General features: G+C 39.0%; 1 protein-coding gene across 1 annotated transcript in view; it reads left to right on the forward strand.

Annotated features, from left to right (window-relative positions):
* The window catches only part of parn (poly(A)-specific ribonuclease (deadenylation nuclease)), a 114939-nt gene that overhangs the window by 2912 nt on the left and 87841 nt on the right, over nt 1–24186 (forward strand). Inside the window, exons 3-7 of the mRNA XM_048609685.1 lie at nt 6807–6867; nt 7183–7348; nt 11392–11454; nt 13123–13161; nt 14635–14677. Coding sequence (XP_048465642.1) covers nt 6807–6867; nt 7183–7348; nt 11392–11454; nt 13123–13161; nt 14635–14677 — 372 coding nt within the window. The remainder of the gene's footprint in view (nt 1–6806; nt 6868–7182; nt 7349–11391; nt 11455–13122; nt 13162–14634; nt 14678–24186) is intronic.

Genomic DNA, 24186 nt, shown 5'->3' on the forward strand with positions numbered 1-24186 from the left:
GTTATCTCAGTTGCTTCAGAGGTTTGGTGTTAGGCATTAGTGATGTGTCCCAATTGTCTTGATGCTGTGAAAGTTGGCATGGAAGAATGTGTGTCTTTCTCGCCTGTGGATTTTGAGTATCATGTGAAGGCACTGCTGGGAGTGCATCTCCATTGCTTTGAGATGCTTGCTGTGGGTCATCCAAGTCTGAAGCATAAAGTAGCTTGCTGCTGCCCAGTAAATATTGATCTTGATCTTCAGTTTGAGTTTCTGATTTTTCAAATATGTTTTTACTCAGTCAGCTGAAGGCTGAGCTAATATATTAGAAGTTGTGATGAAATTCTTCTGTCTGCTGCCCTAGAAGAGGCTGCCAAGATGTGCAAAATGGTGTACAGCAGGTCTCCTACTCTAAGTTATCCTCAGTGGCTGGGTCAATATTTGTCCTTCGATCTACATCACAAAAGACAAATTGCCTGGTTGTTGAAACTGCAATGTGATAATGACACACTTGTTGTGGTGCAGACACAAGCCATTTGGCTCATCATGCCTGAGCCAGCTCATTGGGTCTAGGCCCGAAACGTCAGCCTCTCTGCTCCTATGATGCTGCTTGGCCTGCTGTGTTCATCCAGCCCTGCACCTTGTTGTCTCAGCTCATTGCAAGACTTTTTTTGGCTCCTGAAATCCAACACATTTTTATAATTGATGTCAGATTGGCTCAGTTAGCGACACAGAATCAAAGTCAATGTTGTGGAATTGAACCCCTGCACTGGAATTCAAAATCTCAGTTGACTTTGAGCTTACTGTGCTGAGGCAGTATTACATTTATTAGGTATTTTCACTTGCAATGTTATCTGCCTTAAATCTGCCTCTACCAAACATACATACAGATACACCCACCCTGTTAATATTCACTATATTAACAGAAAAAATAAGGGTGAAAAAGAAACTGAGTTAACAATTCAAGTCTGGTGTGACTGTTGTTCAGAAGATATTAACAGAAGATGCTGCAATTACTCAGCAGGTCAGGTAGCCATCTGCTTTAATCTGCCGTGTATCTGCAGCATATTTTTGTTTATGATGCAGGCACTGGGAACCTGCAGTACTTTTGTCCTAACAACTCCTCACCATGGCAGGTTTTGAGGTACCCCTCTTAATTCCTCCTTTGGCTCACCCAGTTGTTTTCCTTCTATGACCAAAAAATGCTTTGGAACTTCTTTCAACATTATTACACATGGAGACTGATAGCTGAATCAAATCAGCTGCCTGACCTCTGTATTCACAACACAGTCAAATTAAAACCTTCAAAAAAGACCCTAAAAATTGACCCCAATGGTTCCTAACCAAACTTTTTGAACAATCAAACCTACACTTTGACAATATTAGATGCCAGATTTGTAGCTTAAAGTCTTAACAACTTATTAACAATACAGTAACTTTAGCAGAGAAAAGTTAAACAATGAACTAATCTAATGTCTATGATTTTAAACTCTATGACCTTTGTTTTCAGCCCCCACTCTCTCTCAAAAGACAGACTGAAAAGTACCGTTAAGGGATTTTTTTGTAATTAAAAAGTGACAAAACTGGCCAGATTAGTTAAGCAGTTTCTGCATTGCATTGTTTCACAAGTATATGGGATTGTCTCTTGATTTTCTGAAGATGTTGATCAATGCCACTTGTTCCAGTTCACTCTGAAGATTCAATAATGCTTATTTTCTATTCTCTGAGCTTCCAATAGCTGACAATTGGAGGTTAGGCAGTGAGCTTTCAAATCTTCATGCTGTAACATCAATAGCCAAACTCCTCAGAAACTCACAGTTCAAAAAAAACACCAACCTCTCCCTCTGTTTCATCAAGTTCTCAGACATGCTGGAACTAATTCCCAGGTAGCAACCACTTGTAAATGGCCAAACATCTATCTGGTCAAGCATACTCCAGAGTTGATTGGAGTTCTTTGAGCGGGAGCCAACCTGCAATTAACTTTGAGTCTCAGCCTCAAAAACATAAGAGCTTGTTTGTTCGTTCGCTCGCTCGCTCGCTCTCCTTTCTGAACGCAATGCTGCCGCAGGTCACCTTTCAGGTCTCTGCTCGCATTTCATAGCTCCAAATGAAAATATTTTTTAAAAAATGGGAAAAATCAGTGAGAGTTCTAAGTGTAAGTTGGTAGTGGAGGATTGTAATATTGGTTTAAACTAATGCAGTTTCAGACCAAGTCCATTCCTATTACTGTCTCTTGCTGCTCATGACCCCTGTTCTCCAACAGGGGTCACTAAATAAGAAATTATTATGCATTTTCTCCTCACTCCCACATGGGGACTTTTCCTACATTCTGTAGGTTAATAGAGGAGAATTATTCAGCATGGAGCAGCAAATTAAGTGACTGACCCTGCTGAAATCCTGATACAAACACAGATTGGTATCATGAATAAAATTTTTGCTGACCTAAAGACAAGTTGAATTTTATCTCGTTACAGCTGCAAATTTATATAGAGAATAGTTGCTGTCCTGGTGTTGTCAACCAGTACTTTGGAAGGGTTAGATGGTCTTGTGATTTACATAAGGAAAGTTTTAGATGGTTTATAATAGGTTAGCTGAAGCAAAGATGCAATTACTAATGAAAAACACAACTATGCATTTATTGTATTTAGTATGGAGTTCTTCTTCTTTAGTGTGTTTCTGTTCTTTCTCCTTTTTACTACTTCTTCTGTATGTATTGATTGACTACAGTTGAGTGGTCAGTTTGCCTCAGTGTCTATGTACCATATTTGCTGCATTGATTTGTAAAAGCATGTCGATGAAAATCTGTTTGAGTGAACAATATTGCCCATTTAATCCGTGCTAGTATGACATGTACGTAGTTGAGAACTGACTACTGACGATTATAAATCATTTAAAGTTCACATTACTTGTTGGTCCTGAAATACTCTTATCAAATGTGTCCGTATTTTGTATTGTGTTCTGCTATTGTTATTAAGTAATCTGCATTAAGGGAAATAAATCGACACAAATGAAGGTCATTGGCTTTTTTTTAAACTGATGACAATGGACAAATGCTTCAGAATAAAGTAAACAATTGGATTAATGGTGCAAATAGTGGATATGATCTGATAACCATTACAGCGATGTGGTTACATGGACATTGAAGTTGGGAACTAAATAGTCAGGGGTAGTGACTTTTTAGAATGTTCTAGTAGGAAGGAAAAGGTGGTGACGAAATGGAATAAATATGGTAGGAAGGAGTGGTCTATGCATGATGTTGGATTCACATAGGTGTAGGTAAGATATCGGGGAAGACGTGAGAGTTGTCTATGCGCCCCCTAACAGCTGTTCTGTAGGACAGAGTAAATCATGTGAGGAGGGCATGTAAAACAAAACAGTAAATTATACACGAGTGGCTTTAACTTTTATGTAGATTGAGAAAATCAAATTAGCAAAGGTAGCCATGGTAAAATTCGGTGTGTATTTGGGACAGTTTCCTGGAACAACAATATATTGTGGATCTAACCAAGGATCAGGAAATTGGATCTGGTGATGTATTATAAGGCAAGTTTAATGGATGATCCCATAGTGAAAGATTTCCCCTAGGGAAGCATGATCATAATATGGTAAAGTTTAGTATGCAGTTTGAGTGTGAGAACCATGGGTTGAGTACAATGGAATAAGGCAGGAAAATGAGTTGAGGATTGTCAGATCAGCCATTAACTAATTGAATGACAGCAGACACGACAGGCCGAATGGCATGCTTCTGTAGCATGTACATGATGTATTTGTAGCCAGAGTAATTTATAATGGGAAACAAGAATTGGCTGAAGAAAATAACACCTTCTTTGGTTCTGGCTTCACGAAAGAGAGGAAGAAACCTCCCAGAAATGGTAAGGATTTAAGAATCTAATCAGAAAGCAGAATTGGAGGAAATTAATATTAGTAGGAAAAGGATGCTGGGGAAATTCATGTCGTTAAAGGATGACAAATCATAAGGGTCTCCCAATCTACATCCCAGAGTACTGACGGAAATGGTGCTAGAAATATTGGATGCATTGGTAGCCACCTTCCAAAATTCGACACTCTGGATTCATTCCCACCGAATGGAAGGTAGCAACACAACCCCACAATTTTTAAAAAAAAAAAGGATGGAAGAAGAGCAGAATTACAGAGCAGTTAGCCTGACATCAGTAGTAGGGAAAATGATAGTCTGTTATAAAAGACATGATTGGATTAAGCTGATTGGTTTATGAAAGGCAAATCAGGCTTAACAAATCTACTATGCTTGTTACATCCTCAAAAAATGTAGATGATGGACAACAGTGGATGTGGTATATTTGGATTTTCAGAAGGCTTTTAGTAGAGCTCCTCAAGAGGCTAGTGAGCGAAGTTAAAGCACATGGGATAGGAAGTAATACATTGGCATGGATCAAGAATTGGTTCACTAACAGGAAGCCAAGTGTGGGTGTAAATGGGTGTAGTTTTCTGAGTGGCAGGCATTGCTTCGTATTCCGTAAGGACCAGTGCTTGGATCTTCTACCCGAAGCATTCAAATACAAAATTTCCAAGTTTTGCTCATGACACACAACTGCAGGATTGAGTTGAGGATGCAAAGAGACCGCAGGGTGAATTTAGATAAGCCGAGTGAGTGGACGGCATCAGCTATGTATTTGCTCAATGTGCTTAAATGTGAAGTTATTTCTATTTTTCACATTGTTGTATGCAAAGTACTACTTAAATTGTGAAATATTACAAAGTGTCCTTGTACACCAGTCAATAAAAGTAGCCAGGCCTGTTGCGGCAAGCAATTAGGAAGGCAAATTTGTTAATTGGATTTGAGTTTAGAAGTAGGGTTGTACTGCAGTTATACAGGGCCTTGATAAGATTGCACATATTCTCAGGCTGAAAGTACCTAATAAGTTCTTTTTGGTCTGATTTAAAATGATTACAAGAAGGTACATGTGATTTAACCTAAAGCAAATTTATTAGCTTAATCTACTATATTGGAGACATATGCAAACTGAGTGAATCTATTTGCTTAACAAACATTAGAAATGTTTTCCAACAAGTCTCCTTGCTTTGTGACGGTTGGTCTGGAGAACTCTGGGTTCCTGCCACCATTCACGATCCCAGTCCAAGGTGAAGTCAGAGTGTGACAGTCCCTGATATTAATAATATTCTAGTTATGTTCTGTGTCACTTTTTTTTTAAACTAGTACCTTTCAGTACTTTTTCCAGATATTCCATTGTGTAGACAATAAGTTGACAACGTCATCCAGGTGTCCCTGCATCAACAACCTTTTTTTTAAAAAATGGTTCCCATAGGCTATCAAGTTTATGCAGTTACCCAACAGCCAATAAAAAAACTATTTTTGCTCCAGGCCAGTAATCTTCCACTTGTCTTCAATAGCTCAATATAATGTCAAGTTAACCTTTTAATGGTCTGATTTGAAGATATTTTTAATCCTACCGCTTCATGCACCTACAGTATTGCATGTAGTTTTGGTCTCCCTATCTAAGAGAATATACTTAGGGGGAGTGCAACGAAGGTTCACCCAGGCTGATTGCAGGGTGTGTATGTGAGGGGAAGTTGAATCAGTTAGAATTATATTCACTGGAGTTCAGAAGAATGAGGGAGAATCTGTATAGATGCAGAAAGGATATCACCAAAGACCAGGGATTCCAGATCCAGGGGTTACAGGATAATAACATGGAATAAACTCATCAAGACTGAAATGAGATGTTTCTTCACCCAGAGTGGTGAGCCTATGGGATTCGGTACCCCAGAAAGCAGCTGAGGCCAAGCATAGTATCGTTTCAATGGGTTGAATATAACACTTGAGGATAAAGGCATAAAAGAATATGTAAGGATAGGCTGTTGAGTTGGATGGTTAAGCCTGCTCCACCATTCATTATGATCGTGGCTGAAGGGTTGAATGGCCTACTTGTATTTTCTGTTTCTCAAATAGGGGATGGTTGGACTGAGGAGAGACTGGTTTAACTTAGCACGTATTCACTAGAGTTCAAAAGGATGAGAGGAGCTCTGAAGCGTATAAAATTCTGACTTTACAGTCTAGATGTAGTAATGGTGTTTTCCCTGGTTGGAGAGCGCGGAAATGGGACGCAGTCTCGGGATACGGGGCAGACCGTATAGGACTCTGATCAGAAAAATATTTCTTCTTGAGGTAGAGAACGTGTGGAATACTCTAGAATGCTTTTGAGGCCATATATATTCACAAGGAATGAGGCTTTTTTTGATATTTTCGAAGGCATCGAGGTATGGGGGGAAAGTGGGAATGTGGCATTGAGATAGACAATCACCCGTGCTCATAGTAAATAGCAGAACTGTCTTGAAGGATGGAATGGCCTACTGCCACACCTAATTTCAATGTTTCTGCTACAGCTTGTGGTTCAGATTCTGGAAGCCAGTAAGGAGCTTCATTGGCTAGTAATGTATCGGCTAACTGGCTGTGAAATGAATTACTTAGTTTAAATTTTTAAATAAGATTTTATACTTCAACATGACCTCCTAGCCAGTGCAATGCACAAAAAGGAATTGTTGAAGGACAAAAGACTTGGTATTTATAGATTGCTGTTTACAACCTCTGGGTGTCCCAAAGTACTTTACATTTCAAAATTATTTTGCTGCATGCAGTCGCTGTAATGTGGGAAGCTTGTATGAATCAAAGACTCACTGTGCTAATGACCAAATACGTATTTTTTTGTGACACATTGGCTTAGGGACAGTACAAATTGAACATTTTGTTGCTGGTTTGCACAAATAAGGTGGAGGGTTTAATTTTGGTAAACCACAACAATTGTGGTGCTCTTTTTTTGGTTTTCTTTCAGAGTTCGAGTATTGATTTTCTTGCCAACCAAGGATTTGACTTCAATAAAGTCTTCCGAGATGGTAAGTGGGTTCTTCTAGAGAAACTGGGGCTAAAAATTCTTTCCAAAAATTTAAGGAAGAGGGAGTTTATGGCAATTTTCTGTAGAGATTAGAGAATGTGGGAGTGTTCTTCCAACTGAGCTCTTTGAGTCAGAAATCTATATTTTAATTTTCTTTGTGGTCAAAATGTTTTTAGGCCATTTCAGATGGTCAGACTTGTCCTGAATATTATTTGGCTGCACTATATTTTGGTCAATATCTTCAAGTTTTAAACAGTGTTGATGCAATTATTTTGACCTTTCCAAAAAAATTACTACTTGGTATTTAAATTTACAGGAATCCCATACTTAAATCGGGAGGAAGAAAGGCAACTTCGAGAGCAGTTAGAGGAAAAGCATAATCAGTCTAATGGTACAGGAACACCGTCTTTCATTTCGCCAAATTCTACCAAAGGGCCCGTTGTTATCCCAGAAGAACATCGCAGTTTTATTGAGAAAATTGTGTAAGTCAAATGAGTACAAAATAGTTTGAAGGTTCTTTGCTTGTCCATTGAATTGTCCATTGTCCAGTTAGCTTTGCCTTTCAGTTGATGTTGATGAAGGAAAAGGCAGCCTGATTGAGCCTGTTGCTGATGTCAGATTATTATTCTGCACAATGTCAGACATGGAACATTGAATTCCTGTGACCTAGCAAAAAGACAAGCAGTTACTTTGCAACTACACATTTTTCTATATGTAGTTGCATGCAATTTTTTAAGAATTTTGGAGACAAATATTTTTTAGATTGCCTATATCTTAAAAAGTGTCCATAGATTTTGGATTAAAATTGAACTTTTCATCTAATTGGTAAGCCTTCTGGTGAATGTAAAATAATTTTTTAAAAAATTACACTGATCTTTTAGCTTAGAATGCTGCACAGATTTTCTATCTCTTTGTGAAGGTGCTAACTCCTTTGTTGTCGCATGACTGTGGAGTTGCTAGACACTATCACAGAGATGGTTAGCTAATAATTTGTGGATTTTAATAATTTTAAAATACCATTCGACCATAGACATCACAACTGAGCTTGATTTTTGTCCAGCACACTTGCTTCCCTGACTGGGATGCTGAAGCCTAACTTATTAAAGATCTGCATGTTTATTGGTGATGTGTTCAATTGAATAATACCTGACTTTTAAACTAATAAGATGGCTTTTTGTTTTGTTTAGAAAGGTCTGATGAGATGTGACCATGAGTTAAGACTGGGTGGTAATTCAGTAGTACTTTTTTTTTGTTTCATTGGTTATTTCTTTACTGAAAAATCTCCCATTGATGACTTTTGGTATGTGTGTAAACATTTCAGTGTTTCATGTGATATCTCATTCTCCATAAGGATGTACTGTTTCACAAATTTTAGATAGAAATTTGTACTGTGTAAAATACAATGTCTTCGATCTTGTGGTAGAAATAAGAGACTAGCTGAGTAACTTAAATAGCAATAATGCCTACAGCAGGGAAATCCAGAAATTGCTCCAGAGATGGCTTTCTCCTCTAGAAACTTTAATACTCCTGAGTGATTTCACATTTGTGCACATGTGTGAGACTTTGTGGTACCCACGTAAATACATATCCACTAAACAGTTGAAAAAATTTTAGTGCTTGTCCATTCAAGTGTAAGTGAATTTTTGATGTAATAGTGGACCTGGAGTCACAAGTGGGCCACACTAGGGAAGGACAGCAGGTTTCCTTCCCTAAAGGGCATTATAGAACCAGATGAGTATGAAATGCAATTTATGGTATTTTGCCAGTGATTAGAAAAGAAAGTAGCATTACGCTCTTGGAGCACCAAGTACTTGGAAAAATATTGCTGAATAAATTCCTCAAGGGTTTTGGAGATGCAAAAACAGTGTAGTTAGAGGTCAGATTTTAATTATCCTCACGTAAACTGGAAAGAGCACAGACAGAGGAATTTCTGGATCAATAAATTTCTGAGCCTGAGAGGAAGGACGTGTTGCTGGATCTGGTTCTGAGAATGAGTTTGGTCAAATTAATTATCTGTCAGTATGGGAACAGTGGTCATTAGTGTCATAGATTTAGTTTGGCTACAGAAAAGGACAAGCAACAAATAAAAATAATTAATTGGACAATGGTATTTTTATTGGGTTTCAGTAGACCTGGCCAAAATGGGCAGAACTCTAAAATGCTGTAATAAAAGGAGCGATTTGAATGCAGTTGAAATGCACCTCGAAAATAGAACAAACAAAGTCCAAGCGCCCCCCCCCAGATTTTTTGACTTATTCGTTTTGTGGGATATGGATGTTGTGGCTAAGCCACCATCTGCTGATCATTCCTGATTGCTTTTGAATTGAGTGACTGTTCAGTCCCTTTGAGAGAGCAAATCCGATTCCATGACATTGTGTGGGGTCATGATATGGAGGTGCTGTTGTTAGACTGGGGTGGACAAGGTCAGAAATCACATGACACCAGGTTACAGTCCAACAGGTTTATTTGAAAGCACCAGCTTTTGGAGCCTCATTTCTCTGACAACTGAAGAAGCGAGGCTCCAAAAGCTTGTGTTTTCAAATAAACCTCTTGGACTGTAACCTGGTGTCATGTGGCTTTTGACATTATTGTGGGATAGGGGTGACATGTAGGCCAGACAGGTAATGATTGCATATTTCCTTGCTCAAGGGCTTTAGTGAGCTGGATGAATTTTTACAATAATCTGTAATAGAAAGTGTGACCATGCAAATTAAAACTAGCTTTCAACTCCATTTTTATTGGTTGAGCTTCTAATTTGCACTTACTGCTTTGGTGGGATATGTCTCCACAAGAGACAGCTTAAGTGAGTGGAAAGAAACTTGGCAGATGGAATATAATGTGGGGAAAATGAGGTTATGCAATTTGGCAGAAATAATAGAAGAGCTGAATATTATTTATATGGAGGAAGAATGCAGAAAGCAACAATACAGATTGAGCCCACATAAATCACAAAATTAGCATCCAAGTTCAGTAGGTAGCAGAGAAAGTGAATGAAATGTTGGTCTTTATTTCAAAACGAATGGAATATTCAAAATGAGGAGCTTTTACTAAAATTATGTATAAGGCATTTGTCAGACCAGAGCTGGAATTCTGTGAACATTTTCGTTCTATTATCTAAGGAAAGCTATTCTGGCATTGGGGCCAGTTCAAAGAAGGTTGACTAGTTGTTCCCAGATACAGAGATGTTTTCATCTGAGGAGAGACTGAGTAGGTTGGGCCTCCTATTTATTGGAGTTTAGCAGAATGAGAAGAGACCTTGAAACAATTCTTAGAGGCTTGACAAGCTAAGTGTAGAGGGGGCATTTCCCCTTGTGAGAGAGTCTAGGTCCAGGTTAAGGGGTTGCCCATTTAATACTGAGATGAGGTGGAATTTCTTCTGATGGTCGTGAATCTGTCATCCCTAATCACGGGAGTTGGGCTGAGAGGCTGATTTTCTTCTTTTTTCCCCAGCTGTAAAGGATGCAAAGATTATGGGGATAAGGCAGGAAAGTGGAATTGCTGTTTATCAGATCAGCAATGATCTCATTGAAAGGCAAAGCAGACTCAATGAGCTGAATGGGCTACTTCTGCTCCTGTATCTTCTATCTTATAGTCTGTGCTGTAATAGCTCTATTATTCCATAGGTGTAATTGCTCTGCATTATTGAATATAAAATTCAAGTTGGAGAAGACTGTCTTGATTTATATTTAATTAATCGATCACAATTTGTAACTGTTTAGTATCTTTTTAATGTGAGGGTGATGATACCTACAACGCTTGAAAGTTATTTTGCATTTAGAGTTATGTTAGATGTATAAAAGTAAATCTCTACAAACAAATATAGGAAGATTGATTATCAAGGTTGGAGGAATTCATGTGCTTTTTGTTAATTTTTTTGTGGCTGCTGCAGCTTGTAGTGAAAGTACGGGATAACTGGGCTTGAATGCAAACATACATGTTTTAGCACTAATGTAACATGTTTATCAGTGTTAAACAACGGAACTTGGTGACAGGTAGATTTGAGCAGAGTTTTGTTTTGTATCTTAAACAGCACCTAATGAGTGTTGAGTTATTCTATTTCACATCCTGATGGTTGAATTCTGTACCTTTTTTGTTTGACAACAGCCAATCCTATTTAACTTCTGTTTTTAATCTTATTATTCTGCAATGGTTTTGAGCTCAATTTCCAGAATTAAGAATGATAAGTGACTTGTACCACATCCTGTACTTTAGAATTTCAGCTTAATTTCTGCACTGTCATTCTTTTAATCATGGTAATGATAATGCAGCCCAATTTTCAAACCGTTAGCTCCAGCCACCGTACATTAGCTGGTTCTAAACTGTTAATTGTGTTCTCCTTTTTCGGGAGAAAACTATGAAGAGATTGCAGATGAAATGGATTCTAATGAAGAAAAGTTCTTCGTTATTTATACTCCTACATATACATTTTATTACTTGCTTTTTGCATTTGAATGAAATTTAACTTGCTTAGTAAACCGACTGCTCTGTAATGTGCATGCTTAAATTTTTTTTTAAATCATTCCAGGGAGAAGGTTGAAGACTTGTTAAAAGATGATAATGGTAGTATTGAACTCGATCCGTGTACTGGGTAAGTTGAAAAGTGTTAGTCTATTTTGAAACCGGTTTCTTTATGGATTTTTTTCAGTTTAAAAATTCACATAAATTTGCATACCTATAGATAATTGAATATGCTGTAGTACACTTCTAGAGTAGGTGGACTCGAGCCCAGAGCTCCTGGTTCTGAGGTAGGGAGTCTCCCTGTGGAGCTCATTGAGTATGAGTTCCCTTGGTAACAAGCAATGGCCTATCCAGCTGGAACTCATCACCTGAGTTCTTTTGCGGATGTAGCCCCTTTTGTGTTTAACTGTGGTGATTTTGGGAGGATTTGTAATGTATAAAGGCTGAGAACTCAAATCCTAGCCTTTTTAAAATAGTATATAAAGCAGACCTGCCAGCCTCTAGATCAGAAGACCTGCATTGAGCTCCAACCTGTTCAAAGCTATACAATATTTGAGTAGTTTGGTTCAAAAATATCTATAATGCAGACCGGGGTGGTGGGGGGTGGGGTGGTGCTCAATGGTGTAGTGGTAGTGTACCTACCTCTGAACCAGTAGACCTGTGTTCAAGGCTCACTTTCTCTAGATGTGTGTAATAATATCTCTGAGCAGGTTGATTTAGGAAATTACCTATAGAGCAGACCCGAGTGTCTCTTGTGATGCAGTGGTAGTGCCCCTGCTTGTGAGCCAGGTGGCCTGGGTGCACATCTCAACTGTTCCAGAGGGGTATCGAGTCAGAATAAGTTGATTAGAATTTTTTTATATAGTAGATCCAGAGGGGTCCTATGGCACAATGGTAGTGTCCCTACCTCTGAATCAGGTGCTCTGGGTTTGAGTCATCTCCTCTAGAAGTGTGCCACAACATCCCTGGACAGGTTGATTTAAAATACTTGTTCTAAAGTCTGATTTTCCTTTTTTTTTTTCCCCTTGATAATTGTAGATGATGGGGGGAGATAATGGACTCTTGTGGTACAGTGGTAATGTCCCTACCTGTGAATCAAGAGACCTGGGTTAAAGTCCTACCTGTGCCAGAGGTGTATAATAACATCTCTGAACAGGTAATTATAAAATATCTATAAAGCAGGTCTACAATTGAAAGCATGGGTGATTGACTGGTGGTGGTTAATAGAAGAAAAAATACTATGGGTGATTTGATGATGGAGGGAGAGAAAAAGACATTCATTTGTACGTAAGAGCACTTTGATTTTTTTTTTAGTATAAAAGATTATGTAAAAAAAACCAGACCCATCCATGTTTATGTATACCACAAGTAATGGCTCTATTTTGGTTCAACTGTAAATGATGTTACTTTCCATTCAGGCTTCCTGAGTAACCCTATCTATTTTTCCCCTTTGCAAATAAATAATTCTAAGAGCAGGAGAGTGAATTGAATTACTCTTTCTTTGTTTTTATTTTTTAAAGTAGAATTGGAGCAGGTATGATAGATTGACTTCCCCTACTTGAAATATTTCTTTCTTTTACCTCCAAAAATGTATTGACTCTTTTTTTTCTTTTTGGCTGCATGTTGTGAAGCATAAGAATGAAATACTAAATAATTCACTTAGATTCTTGCATTGTTGTTGCTTATTTTAGTGATCCGATTTTTCTAATAATTTTATTTAGAAGGCATGGCTGTATTTATTTGTGTTAGATACCCAGTTATCTGGTCTTTACATGTGTGTGTCTTCTGCTTTTTGAAGGTTCCAGCGAAAACTTATTTATCAGACCCTGAACTGGAAGTAAGTAGTGTCTCTAAAACCAAGTTGCAAAGAAGGGGTCTTGTCTACACTTGGTTTGGTTTTTCTAGATTGAGTGAGGCCACCACTGGGCAAGCAATCTGATGGGACCTAAATTGAAAGGATTTGTCCATTTCTTCTACTCAATGATTGAAAGATGCCAATGACTGCAAAAGAAGAAACGTCAAACTTTCAACTGCAAAATTGCTTAAAGCAATATAGATCACTTGGAGGCATGGGCAGAAAAACGGCAAATGGAGTTTAATGCGGACAAAAGTGAGGTGATGCATTTTGGAAGGTCAAGTACAGATGGAAACTATACAGTGAATGGTAAAACACTTAAGAGCATTGATATGCAGAGGGAGCAGAGTATGCAGATTACTGAAGTTGGCAGCGCAGGTAGATAAGGTAGTTTAAAAAAAAAACATATGGCGGGCTTGCCTTCATTGGAAAGGGCTTTGAGTATAAGGATAGACCAGTTATGCTGTAGCATTATAGAGCTTTAGTTAGGCCACTCTTGGAATATTACATACAGTCCTGGTCACCACACTACCAGGAGGGTGTGGATGCTTTGGAGAGAATACAGCAAAGATTTACCAGGATGCTGCCTGGCATGGGCGTTTTCAGTTATGCAGAAAGGTTGGATAGACTGGGTTTCTTTTCACTGGAACGTAGGAAGTTGAGGGGTGACCTGGTGGAAATTTATAAGATTGTTGAATGGCATGGATAGCATGGAAAGTAATGAGGCTTTTTCCTGGGGTGGAGGGGTCAATTACTAGGTGATGCAGGTTCAAAGTGTGGGGGTTAAGGGGTGTGAGAGGAGTTTAAAAGAGATGTGCGAGGCAAGTTTTTCCACACATTGGCGAGTACCTGAAACGTGCTGCCAGAGGAGGTGGTGGAAGCAGACAAAATAGCAGCATTCAAGAAAGACCTGGACGAATACATGAATAGGAAGGGAATAGAGGGATATGGATCCTGTAAGTGAAGACAGTTTTAATATGGAAGGGCAAAGTGTGTCAGCACAGGCTTGGAGGGCTGAGTATTGTTCTTTGTTCTTCTTTGTTCTTGGCATGTTTTAAATTGAAGTCTTGTGTTTGGGAGCACTCCAGTATAAAAGTTATTGAACAGAAAAAAAGTTACAGCAAAATAAACTAGTAATTGTGTGTATGACAGTTGTTAAGAACTTTTGTGGCTACAGTAAAAAAAAGCTAGGTTTCATGTTCCTGCAATACTTGTTAAATGAATGGATATGCTATCCTATAAGTTGAGTCGCGGATTCCTGTTCTGGGTTTCTTGCTTCAGAAAGACAAAACTTCAGTGGTTAAACTAGAATTGTTCAACCTTTTAAGCAAAGGTAATGCAGTAGTTTGATAAAGGAACTATCGGCAGGGCATAATAATAAATATGTCACGTATACATATATTTGTTAGAAATGACTTCTGAAATGAGTTTCTAATTTTCGTTTTTCTATTTTAGATTTCCAAAAGGAGCTCATGTAGAAACCTTGGAGAATGAAAAGGTAACGATTTCAATATGAGATAAATGCAATTGGAATATTCATACTATTGCCAAAGGAAGGGACATGACTAAGTTGATTTTCTCAAGTTAGTGAATGATGATAATATGTAGATTTTGTATATTAAAGGAGCAGGAAAAGTCTTACCAGCCTCACAATATTCCAAAAGCTGTTGTCTCTTGTATTGAATTGTATTCTGGAAGAGTGAGTGTTGGTCTTGTATACTCTTCTCTCCTTGAGGAGAGCCTGCATGTGTTTCCAGGACGACTTGTCTCCCATTTACTTGCTCATTTGATATTTCTTTGCTTGACTTTGAAAAATGGCATACTATTTTTATTGAAAGGGCCATTGTAGCAAGGGCTAATATTCTCCTTGGCTGATGCTAAGGGTGCATTTCCTTGGGCGCATTTTGCAGGTTTACTGGAGAGAAATCACTTAATGCTGGTTTCCTATATCGGTTTCCTTTCGTTGTCCCTTTTGGATGATAGTTTCAACATCCGCTTACCAATGGGCAGGTGTTCAGGCTTCTCTAGTTTCTGATGTGAAGAAAGGAGAAAATCCTGCATTCAAAAAGCACCTTTTCTTGACTCCAGGGATTCCCAAGGTGTTCAGTGCTTATTCAATAACATTTTCCAAATACAGGCTCTGATGTAATACGAGAAATACAGCAGCCAGTCTATGCACTGGGTGTTCCACAAATGTGACACCCAAGTAATGTTTTAGTTGTGTTTGAGGGATGAATATTGGCCATGGCTCTGTGCATAACTGTGTTTGTGTTATTTTTTAAAAGCATTGTTCAACCTTTTTAATCAAGCTGAGAGCTTACAATGCCTTACTGTTTAAAATATCATCAGAAAAATGGCACCTCCAACAATGCAGGAGTTCCTCTTTTCTCAATAGTGTCAGCTGAGAATTTTTTTTTTCTTAAGTCTTTGTAGTGGGACTTAAACGCTCGTGAGTCAGAGATGAATTACTGTCCACTGTGTCACAGAATGTCGTTAAGGCTTTTCATATCAGTAGGTTTGAGTATGGTCTATAAAACCTAAGCTAACTGTGGTACAGATATCAACTGTGCTGTTTTGCCAGAAACCTAATTTTACTACATTTTCTCTTAGCAACTAGACATTCATTGACTATGATATAGCTTTAGTGATTAATCGCCTCTAACCATGAAGTTGTCATTTGATGGAAAGACCAGTGATCCAAAACCACTTATAGGGAAAATATGTCTTATCAGTTGTTGTGATTTGAGGTAAGCAGAACAATGAAGTTGAAAAACTTCAAACCTTTTTGAGTCATATTTTTGCATATATTAAGCTGAAAATTCTCAATTTATTCAGTTTGGTTTGAGTCCCAGGACAGAAATTGATCTCCATGTAAGATTACATTCCAACACAAAGTGACAATGCAATATTGATCTTTGGATGAAATGCTAAGTTAAAGCCCTGACTATCTGTAAATATGTTAATCTTTCACAACCCTATTCACAGACTTCCGCTGGCCAACGGTCCTCTTTGAGCTAACAATAACAAAATTCGGTTGATTCATCTCCTCCGTATATATAAAGCATTCCTGGTGCTTAATACTTACCCATTTGCTGCACAATTAATTTTTGAACTAAGATTTTGAAATGTTTCAATGATCTAGTAAGGTGGCTATCTGAATGTAATTGTTCTATTGCCATCAAGGAAAAGGAAATTAATATTCACAAGACCTAATCATGAGGGATGAAGAAATTACTCCTGTTTTTCTTCCTGATGTTGGTACGTTAGTATGTTGGTATGTCAGTTTGGATTTTTGTTTGTTTGTTTTTTCTCGCTGGCTGCATTTGTTGCCACCACGACTGCAGGGAGTCTTGTCACTGCCCAAGACTCAGTGTCTTGTCACAGTGCCTGTTACGTCATTACTAGCAACATTGCAGAACTTGTATAATGGCTTCAAAGTTGATATTTAAGTGGAGTGCTCAAAGAGTTCGTAGCCTCAACTGTCACTTCACTCTCTGCCCCACTCCCTGAGCAGAGTGAAACAGCAAAGGAGAGGAAGCAAGAACTGGCACTGTACCCTTTAGTTCCGGTGTGGTGCAGCCATACAATGTTGACATGTAGGGCACCAACTTCTTGTTCGAGTATGTTGACAGTTGATGCACTCTTTTGTCCCCAACTCAGTAAATACATAACCACATATTAAAGCTATGAAGAAAACACCAGACAGACCTCCCAGCAGTAACCAAATTTAACAAGTTTTATTTTATTGAGTTCGCACTGAAATGTCTACCTCGTTTTAGCAAAGTAAAACCTATCCTGAATACTGTACCATACGCACACTCACATGCAAACAAATGGAGTAAAGTCCAGCTGAGAGAAGATGAAATTTACAAAAAAAAATTAAAGTTTTGGCAAAAGAACTATAAACGATTTTGAGGTTCCAATTCACGGTTATGGCCGAACTAATTCAGTTGTTCTCTTAGATGTCAGCTACATGGATCAGATTTCAAAGTCAGTTCTTTTGAAAAGCATCAGACCAAGATTTCTCTCAGGCTGATCGCTATTCTTGCAGAGCTGGGAAGCCATGATATAAAAGGTGGATCCTTTAAGAATGTGCTTGAAATAATAGGGAGCACCTGATGCTCATTAGGATGTGGTGTACACTCTTACAGCTAGTTTTTCACAGTAATGGGGATGGATTTGAAGGGAAAAAGAGCAAACCAGTGTTTGTAACAGAGTAAGATAAATAAGGAGTCTTTGGCAGGCAGACTGACTTATGCTTCCTGTTTTAGTTTGTAGATGAGTAGCAATTTAACTCCGTAGCAGATGAGAAGTTTAATCTCTTCAGCTGGCAACCGTACTGCTTTTTGAAGTTCCTCATGCAAAATGGCTGAGTCATGTTGCAAGCTAGCTAACTTGGATTACCCATCAGCTTTTATTTCTTTGGAATTTGAACTAAATGAACAATTGAAAATTAAGCTGAAAATGTGGTCTGTGGTTATTTCCCTAACCAGGAGTAAATCAGGCGTGCCCTTGGCTTTTTGCCTTTCCCAGGAAAGTGTAAGATTATGTGAAAAGTATTTTCGGAACTGGATGAAATGACTGAAGGAAAATTATCGAGTCTTTGAGTTTTATAGACAAGATATACAAGGACAATTGTTGGATACTTATGAAGCATGGTCGATCTATAAGCAATTTAAGACAAATGGTTGGTTCATGGAAGAATATACTATAGATTTTGTTTATTTGTTAGATCCTGAAAATCTAAAAGTTTGACTCACCTGATCATCTATCAGCAGCTCCCTCCCTCTTTCTACAAGGGCTTGCAAACAGTTCCCTGACAATTTTCAAAGTCAATCATCGTAGTCCTCCAATGTTTCTATCGCAGCAGAATTGCCAGTTTGTGACACAAAGTGGCAGGAAACAACTGTTTCAAAAACCTCCAAATTTATTGAAGGAAGCAGTCATTTCTTCCAAAAGAAAATATTTTCACTTTAAAACTGAACCTTTGTAATACGGGCTCCAATAATGAGGAGGCAACAGTCTAGTGGTATTATCGCTTGACTAATAATCCAGAAACTTCGCTAATGTTCTGGGGATCTGGCTTCAAATCCCACCGTGGCAGATGATGGAATTTTAATTCAATAAAGAAAATGGAATTAAGGGTCTAAAATTGACCATGAAACCACTGATTGATTGTCAGAAAAACCTATCTGAATTCATGATGTCCTTTAGGGAAGAAAATCGACCATCCTTACCCAGTTTGGCCTATGGGTGGGCAATAAATGCTAGCCTAGCAGAGACGCCCACATCCTGTGAGTGAGTGAGTGTTTTTAAAAAAAAAAATTAATAAATCTAATCACTTGAATGCATGCACAGACATGGGAATTTCTAGCTTGAAATCTTTTTTAGTTTTTGATACAATTTGAACAAAATCCATGGTATGTTCTTCCACGAACTGACTGTTATTAAATTGCTTAGAGATTGACTAGACTTCATAGGCTTCCAACAAGTTGCCCTTCTTGTAAATCTCTTGTCCATAAATTCAAAGAGAATTGATCATTTCTTTTCAGTCACTTTTTATCCAGTTCTGAAAATACTAAGAGCTAGATTGGGTTAGGGTGTTATTTGAAAACCTTTGACAAGCTGGCTCAATGCTAAGTTAAAGAATGTGGTAACCTGCTTTTAGGTATGGGGATTTTATTGTCTTTAAAACAGTGATCCTCCCATTTGGAACAGCAGGAAGTATAACTTCATCAGCACCAGTGTGGTCCCAAGTAACTTGCCACTATTACTAAGTAAGTCTTTGAGGGAGGAAAAAAGCAAAAGTGAGATCACACATGGAGAATGACAAAGCATTTGTCTTTGGTAAAGCCACAAATTGCAACTTATTGCATCAGGGCATTATTGTATTCCATTTATAGTATCCAAGTGTTTCTTCTCAAGATGTTCAAATGTATTCATACTCTCCAGAGACGAGAGTCTGAGTACCAAAAAAATTCTCAAAGTTGCGCAGACAATTTTGCCCGTCATTCATCACAGAAATTGGAACCACTGCTGAAGGATGCCAGAGTTTGGATCAAGAATACAAATTTCTTTCTTATATCACATTGGGGATGTGAATTGTTCAATTTCAAGTATCAGAAGACGTCATTGTGCCTGATTGTATGCTCCCCACTAATTTAATGAAGTAGCAATGGACCAGAACTTGTGGGATGAAGATTGAAATACTTGTTACATGTTGTCAGAATTGTGACCAGTTTCAGCCCTCTGGCCAAACAGACAACACTGAGTAAGGTGATGGAAAAGTGGGTTGCGATGACTCTTGGAATGCCAACAAAATTTCTAACTGAACTGAAGAAAGTACATGATTGACTAGTTTTGGGACATGTGCAAGTGCCTGAGTAGCTGCCGGGAAGTTCATTGTGCAAGGGCACTTCGGGAAATAAATCCATGCAATAGTTGATGAAATGTTAAACAATCAGCCAAATTGCAACCTACACACAGCTCTGGTGTGGGCAAGTGACAAACCGTTTGCAAATGGTGGTGGGGGTGGGGAGAAACATCACGTTAAAGAAAAGCACTCAATTGCCCAAAGATGAGTAGCAGGTCAGATAACAAGTCAGGGTGGCATGGTGACTCAATGTTTAATATTGCTGCCTCATAGTCAGGGACTCCGGTTTGATTAAAGCCTCCGGTGACTCTGTTTGGAGTTTGCACATTCTCCCCACATCAGCTTGGGTTTCCTCCCACAGTCCAAAGATGTGCAGATTTGTGGATTGGCCATGCTCAGTTGCCCATAGTGTCTGGTGATGTGCAGGTTAGGTGGATTTTCCATGGGAAATGCAGGGTCACAGGGAAAGGGTAGGAGTGTAGGTGTGGGAGCTCTTCAGACTGGTGGTATAGACTCGATGGGCCAGATGGTCTGCTTCCACATTGAAGGGATTCTGTGATTCTCGATTACAAAGGGTAGCAGAGAATGACCAAAACATTAATCAGGACAAAAACTAGACCCCAAGAGGAACCTAGCTAGAAATGTAAAACATTGCATGAGTGTACACATATTAAAAATCAGAAGAGTAAATAAAGTGATGGTTTGTCCTCTAGACCTGTGGTTTCCAATGTGTAGAATGCAATCAACTGGTCGCAGCGGCAGTCTCTGACATTCAATCTTTCCAGCCACTTGCGCACAACTCATCGATTGTCATGCCACTGCATGATGTTCAGCTTCTGGAAGTTGTACAATTACAGCAAAGGGCATACTCTTAACAAACTTTGCCTGCTTGTTGTATCATGTTTCAATCTGGTCTAGATGAGCTATCATTGCACGATAAAGTAAGTTTTGCTTTGCCACTACAAAAATAATGTATTCTAGAAACTGATGTGTGAAGCCAATATAGTACAGTGCTAGAAACATAAGCTGTTCAGCCCATCATGACCACATAGAATTTCTACAAGAGTCTGTTAGTCCTGTTCCTCTGTTTTGTCTCTGTAGACCTGCAGTTTTTCTTCCACTGTTAATGTCAGTGCCGGATGAATGAAAATCATGGGCAATGCTACTGCACTGCATAAGTTCATATCCCAACAACACAGGCTGACTAGGGATGCCAGAAACAAATCACAACCACAGAAGTGACCTCCTAGTACCTCCACACTTGAAAGCTGCCAGCAACTTTCTGAATGTTCGAGGAAAGTTGATCCAGAGGCCTGCGTGCAGTGTGACCAGCAACAGAGTGATGTCTCAAATTACCAGATGAAACAATAGTGATGATTGATTGAACCTGGACCATCTAAAAAGAAACAAAATGTACAACTGCCACACAGAATGGGGAAAATTTTAATTTCTGTTCATAACTGTTTTTAAAAAAAAAAAAAAAAAATTGTCTTGTATGTCAATAAGTAAAAAGGTGAATTTGGAATGACACCATACAATATTACTCAATGATTCAAAGATGATTTTCCTTTGTCTGAACCACACTGTTCAAAGAAAGTCAACAAGGTAAAAGCTGTTTTGATGCTCAACAGTCACTTTTTTTTTCTTCAAAACCATTAGCAAATGGTAAGGCCTACACTGAAGCATCATTTTGCATTTGCCATCTTCTGGCAAAACAACATTTCCAGATGATGAAGTAACTGAAGAAGCAATGACTGTGTTTGCTGACTCTTTTTTTCATGGGCCTTAAGAGCACAGAAGAAATAATAATGGCAATCCAGAGCATGTCACTTTGTGCTTCCACAGTAGCGCAATGAGTCTAATCTCTGTCCAAAGATGTCTTTCAGTAACTACAGCAGGAAGGACTGTGACTGCTTCTTCCTGCAGTCCAATGAATTCATCTGTGACTGATCATTTTTGTGTATGTGGATTTTTGGTGTGTAAGAACTAAAGAGGATCTTCTCATCCTTTTGCCCTTTTCAAGTGGGGGGGGGGGGGGGAGGAGGAAGGGATGAGGATGCAGGGCAAGCAACAAGACAGAGTATGGAAAGGGTCAGGAATCTAACCTCTGACATAGGTCAGGGGACAACTATGAGAAGGGGGCAGTCCATGCAGGACTGAGGGTGTTGTACTTAAATGCACATAGTACACAAAACTAGGTAAATGAGCTCAGGACAGATGAAGTTGATGGGTAATGATGTGGGTATCAGACGTGTTGGAAGCTGATCAGGCTGGGACCTAAATATCCAAGGATACGTTACCTGTTGAAAGAACAGGCAAATGGCAGAGAGGACAGTTTGCCTTCTTAGTAAGAAATGAAATTAAATCAAAAGCAAGAAGAGATGGTCGGAAGGAGTAGAATCTGTGTGGGTCGAGGTGAGATACTGCAAAAGTAAATGGAACATGATGGGAGTTTTGTACAGGCCTTCCAGCAGTAGTCAGGATGTGGGGAAGAAAATAATTTCCAGAAATAGAAAAGGCATGTAAGAAAGACACTATTACGTTAATCATGGGGGACTTCAGTATGCAGACGGAGTGGGAGAAACAGGTTGATAGCAGATCTCAAGAAAAAGAATTTGTGAATGTCGACAAGCTGGGTCTTTTTTTTCCCTCCTTTTTATGTTGGAGCAACTTGTGGTATAGTCCACTAGGGAACAGGCAATTCTAAATATACTGATATGTAATGAGGCAGCTTGATAAGGAACTTGATCAAACTTCAAGGTGAATGAACCCCTTGAGGGCAGCGAGTATAAAATGATAGAATTCACCCTGCAGTTTGAGAGGGAGAAGATTGAAATATGTATAACAGTATTAGAATTGAGTAAAAGTAACTACAAAGACTTGAGGGAGGAGTTGGCCAGAGTTGATTGGAAGGGAAGCCTAGCAGGCAAGATGGTGAAGCAGCAATTCGGGACACAGCAGACCTTCATCCCAAGGAAGAAGACACCAAAGGGAGGATGAGGCAACCATGGCTGATGAGGGAAGTCGGGGACAGCATTTTAATTTTAAAAAAAAAAAAAAGCAAAAGAAAAGCATAGTGTGAAGATGATTAGTGGGAAGCCAGAAGATTGAAAAACCTCTTTTTTTTTTTTTTTTTAAAAACCAGTGGAGGATAAGTAAAAATAGGAGGAGGGAAGAAGAAGATAAAATATGAGGGTATGCTAGCTAGTAATACAAAAAAGATTCTAAGAGATTTTTAGATATTTAAACGGTAAGAGAGAAGCAAGATTGGACATTGAATGCCTGGTGAAGTAGTAATGGGGACCAAACAAATAGTGGAGGAACTGAATTGGTACTTTGCATCAGTTTTCACACTGGAAGATGCTAGCAACATAAGAACTTTGCAAGAAGTAGGTGTAACGGCCATTGGTGATCTTTCAGTAATCACTGGAATTAGGGAGGTTATTTCTGGGTAATGTAACACTCCACGTTTAAGAAGGGAGGGAGGTGCAGAAGGCAGGGAAGTATAGGCCAGTTAGCCTGACCTTGGTCATCGGTAAGGTTTTTAAAGTCCATTATTAAATATGAGATTGCAGAGTACTTGGAAGTGCATGGTAAAATAGGGTGCAGTCAGCATGGCTTTGTCAAGGGGAGGTCATGCCTGACAAATCTGTTTAGAATTCTTTTGAGGAAGTAATAAGCAAGTTAGAAAAAGGAGAGGCAGTGGACATGATCTATTTGGATTTCCAGAAGGACTTTGACAAGCTGTCGCACAGGAGGCTGCCAAATAAGAAGAGCCTGTGGTGTTAGTGGCAAGATACTGGCATGGATAGACGATTAGCTGAATGGCAGAAGGCAGAGAATAGGGATGAAGGGGTCTTTTTCAAGATGATAGCTGGTGGCTAGTGGAGTTCCACAGGGACCAGTTTTGGGAGCACAACTATTCAAGTTATGCTTTAATGAATTGGACCCAGGAACTGAAGGCATTGTTGCTAAATTTGCAGATGACAGCAAAAGTAGGGTGGAAGAGGCGGGGCAGCTGCAGACAGGCTAGGAAAGTGGGCAAAGAAGTGGCAGATGGAGTACTGCAGCAAAGTGAGAGGTTATACATTTTGAGAGGAAGAATCGAGGCATGGCCTTTTCTCATTCAGGAAATAGCCTTCAGAAATCAGAAGCACAAAGGGATTTGAGTCCTAGTTCAGGATTCTCTTAATGTTAACATTCAGGTTCATTTGGAGTTTAGAAAGGCAAATGCAATATTAGCATTCATTTCAGGAGGGCTTGAATACAAGAATAGTGATGTATTTCTAAGGTTATATAAGTTTCTGATCAGACTGCATTTGCAATATTGTGAGCAGCTTTGGGCCCCCTATCCAAGTAAAGATGTACTGGTTTGGAGGGGCTCCAGAGGACGTTTACAAGAATGATCCTAGGGATGAAGACCTTGTCGTGAGGTGTGGTTGAGGATTCCGGGTCTGTTTCTGGTGGAGTTTAGAAGGATAAAGGGGAGGTCTGATTGGAACTTAGAAGATTGAGAGACCTGGATAGAGTGGAGCTGGAGATGATGTTTCCACTCATGGGAGAGACTAGGACCTGAAGGCACAGCCCCAACGTGAAGGGACAACTTTTTTTAGAACTAAGATGAGGAGGAATCT

The sequence above is a fragment of the Rhincodon typus genome, chromosome 21 (genome assembly GCF_021869965.1).
Source record: "Rhincodon typus isolate 14 chromosome 21, sRhiTyp1.1, whole genome shotgun sequence".
Taxonomy (NCBI): Eukaryota; Metazoa; Chordata; class Chondrichthyes; order Orectolobiformes; family Rhincodontidae; genus Rhincodon; species Rhincodon typus.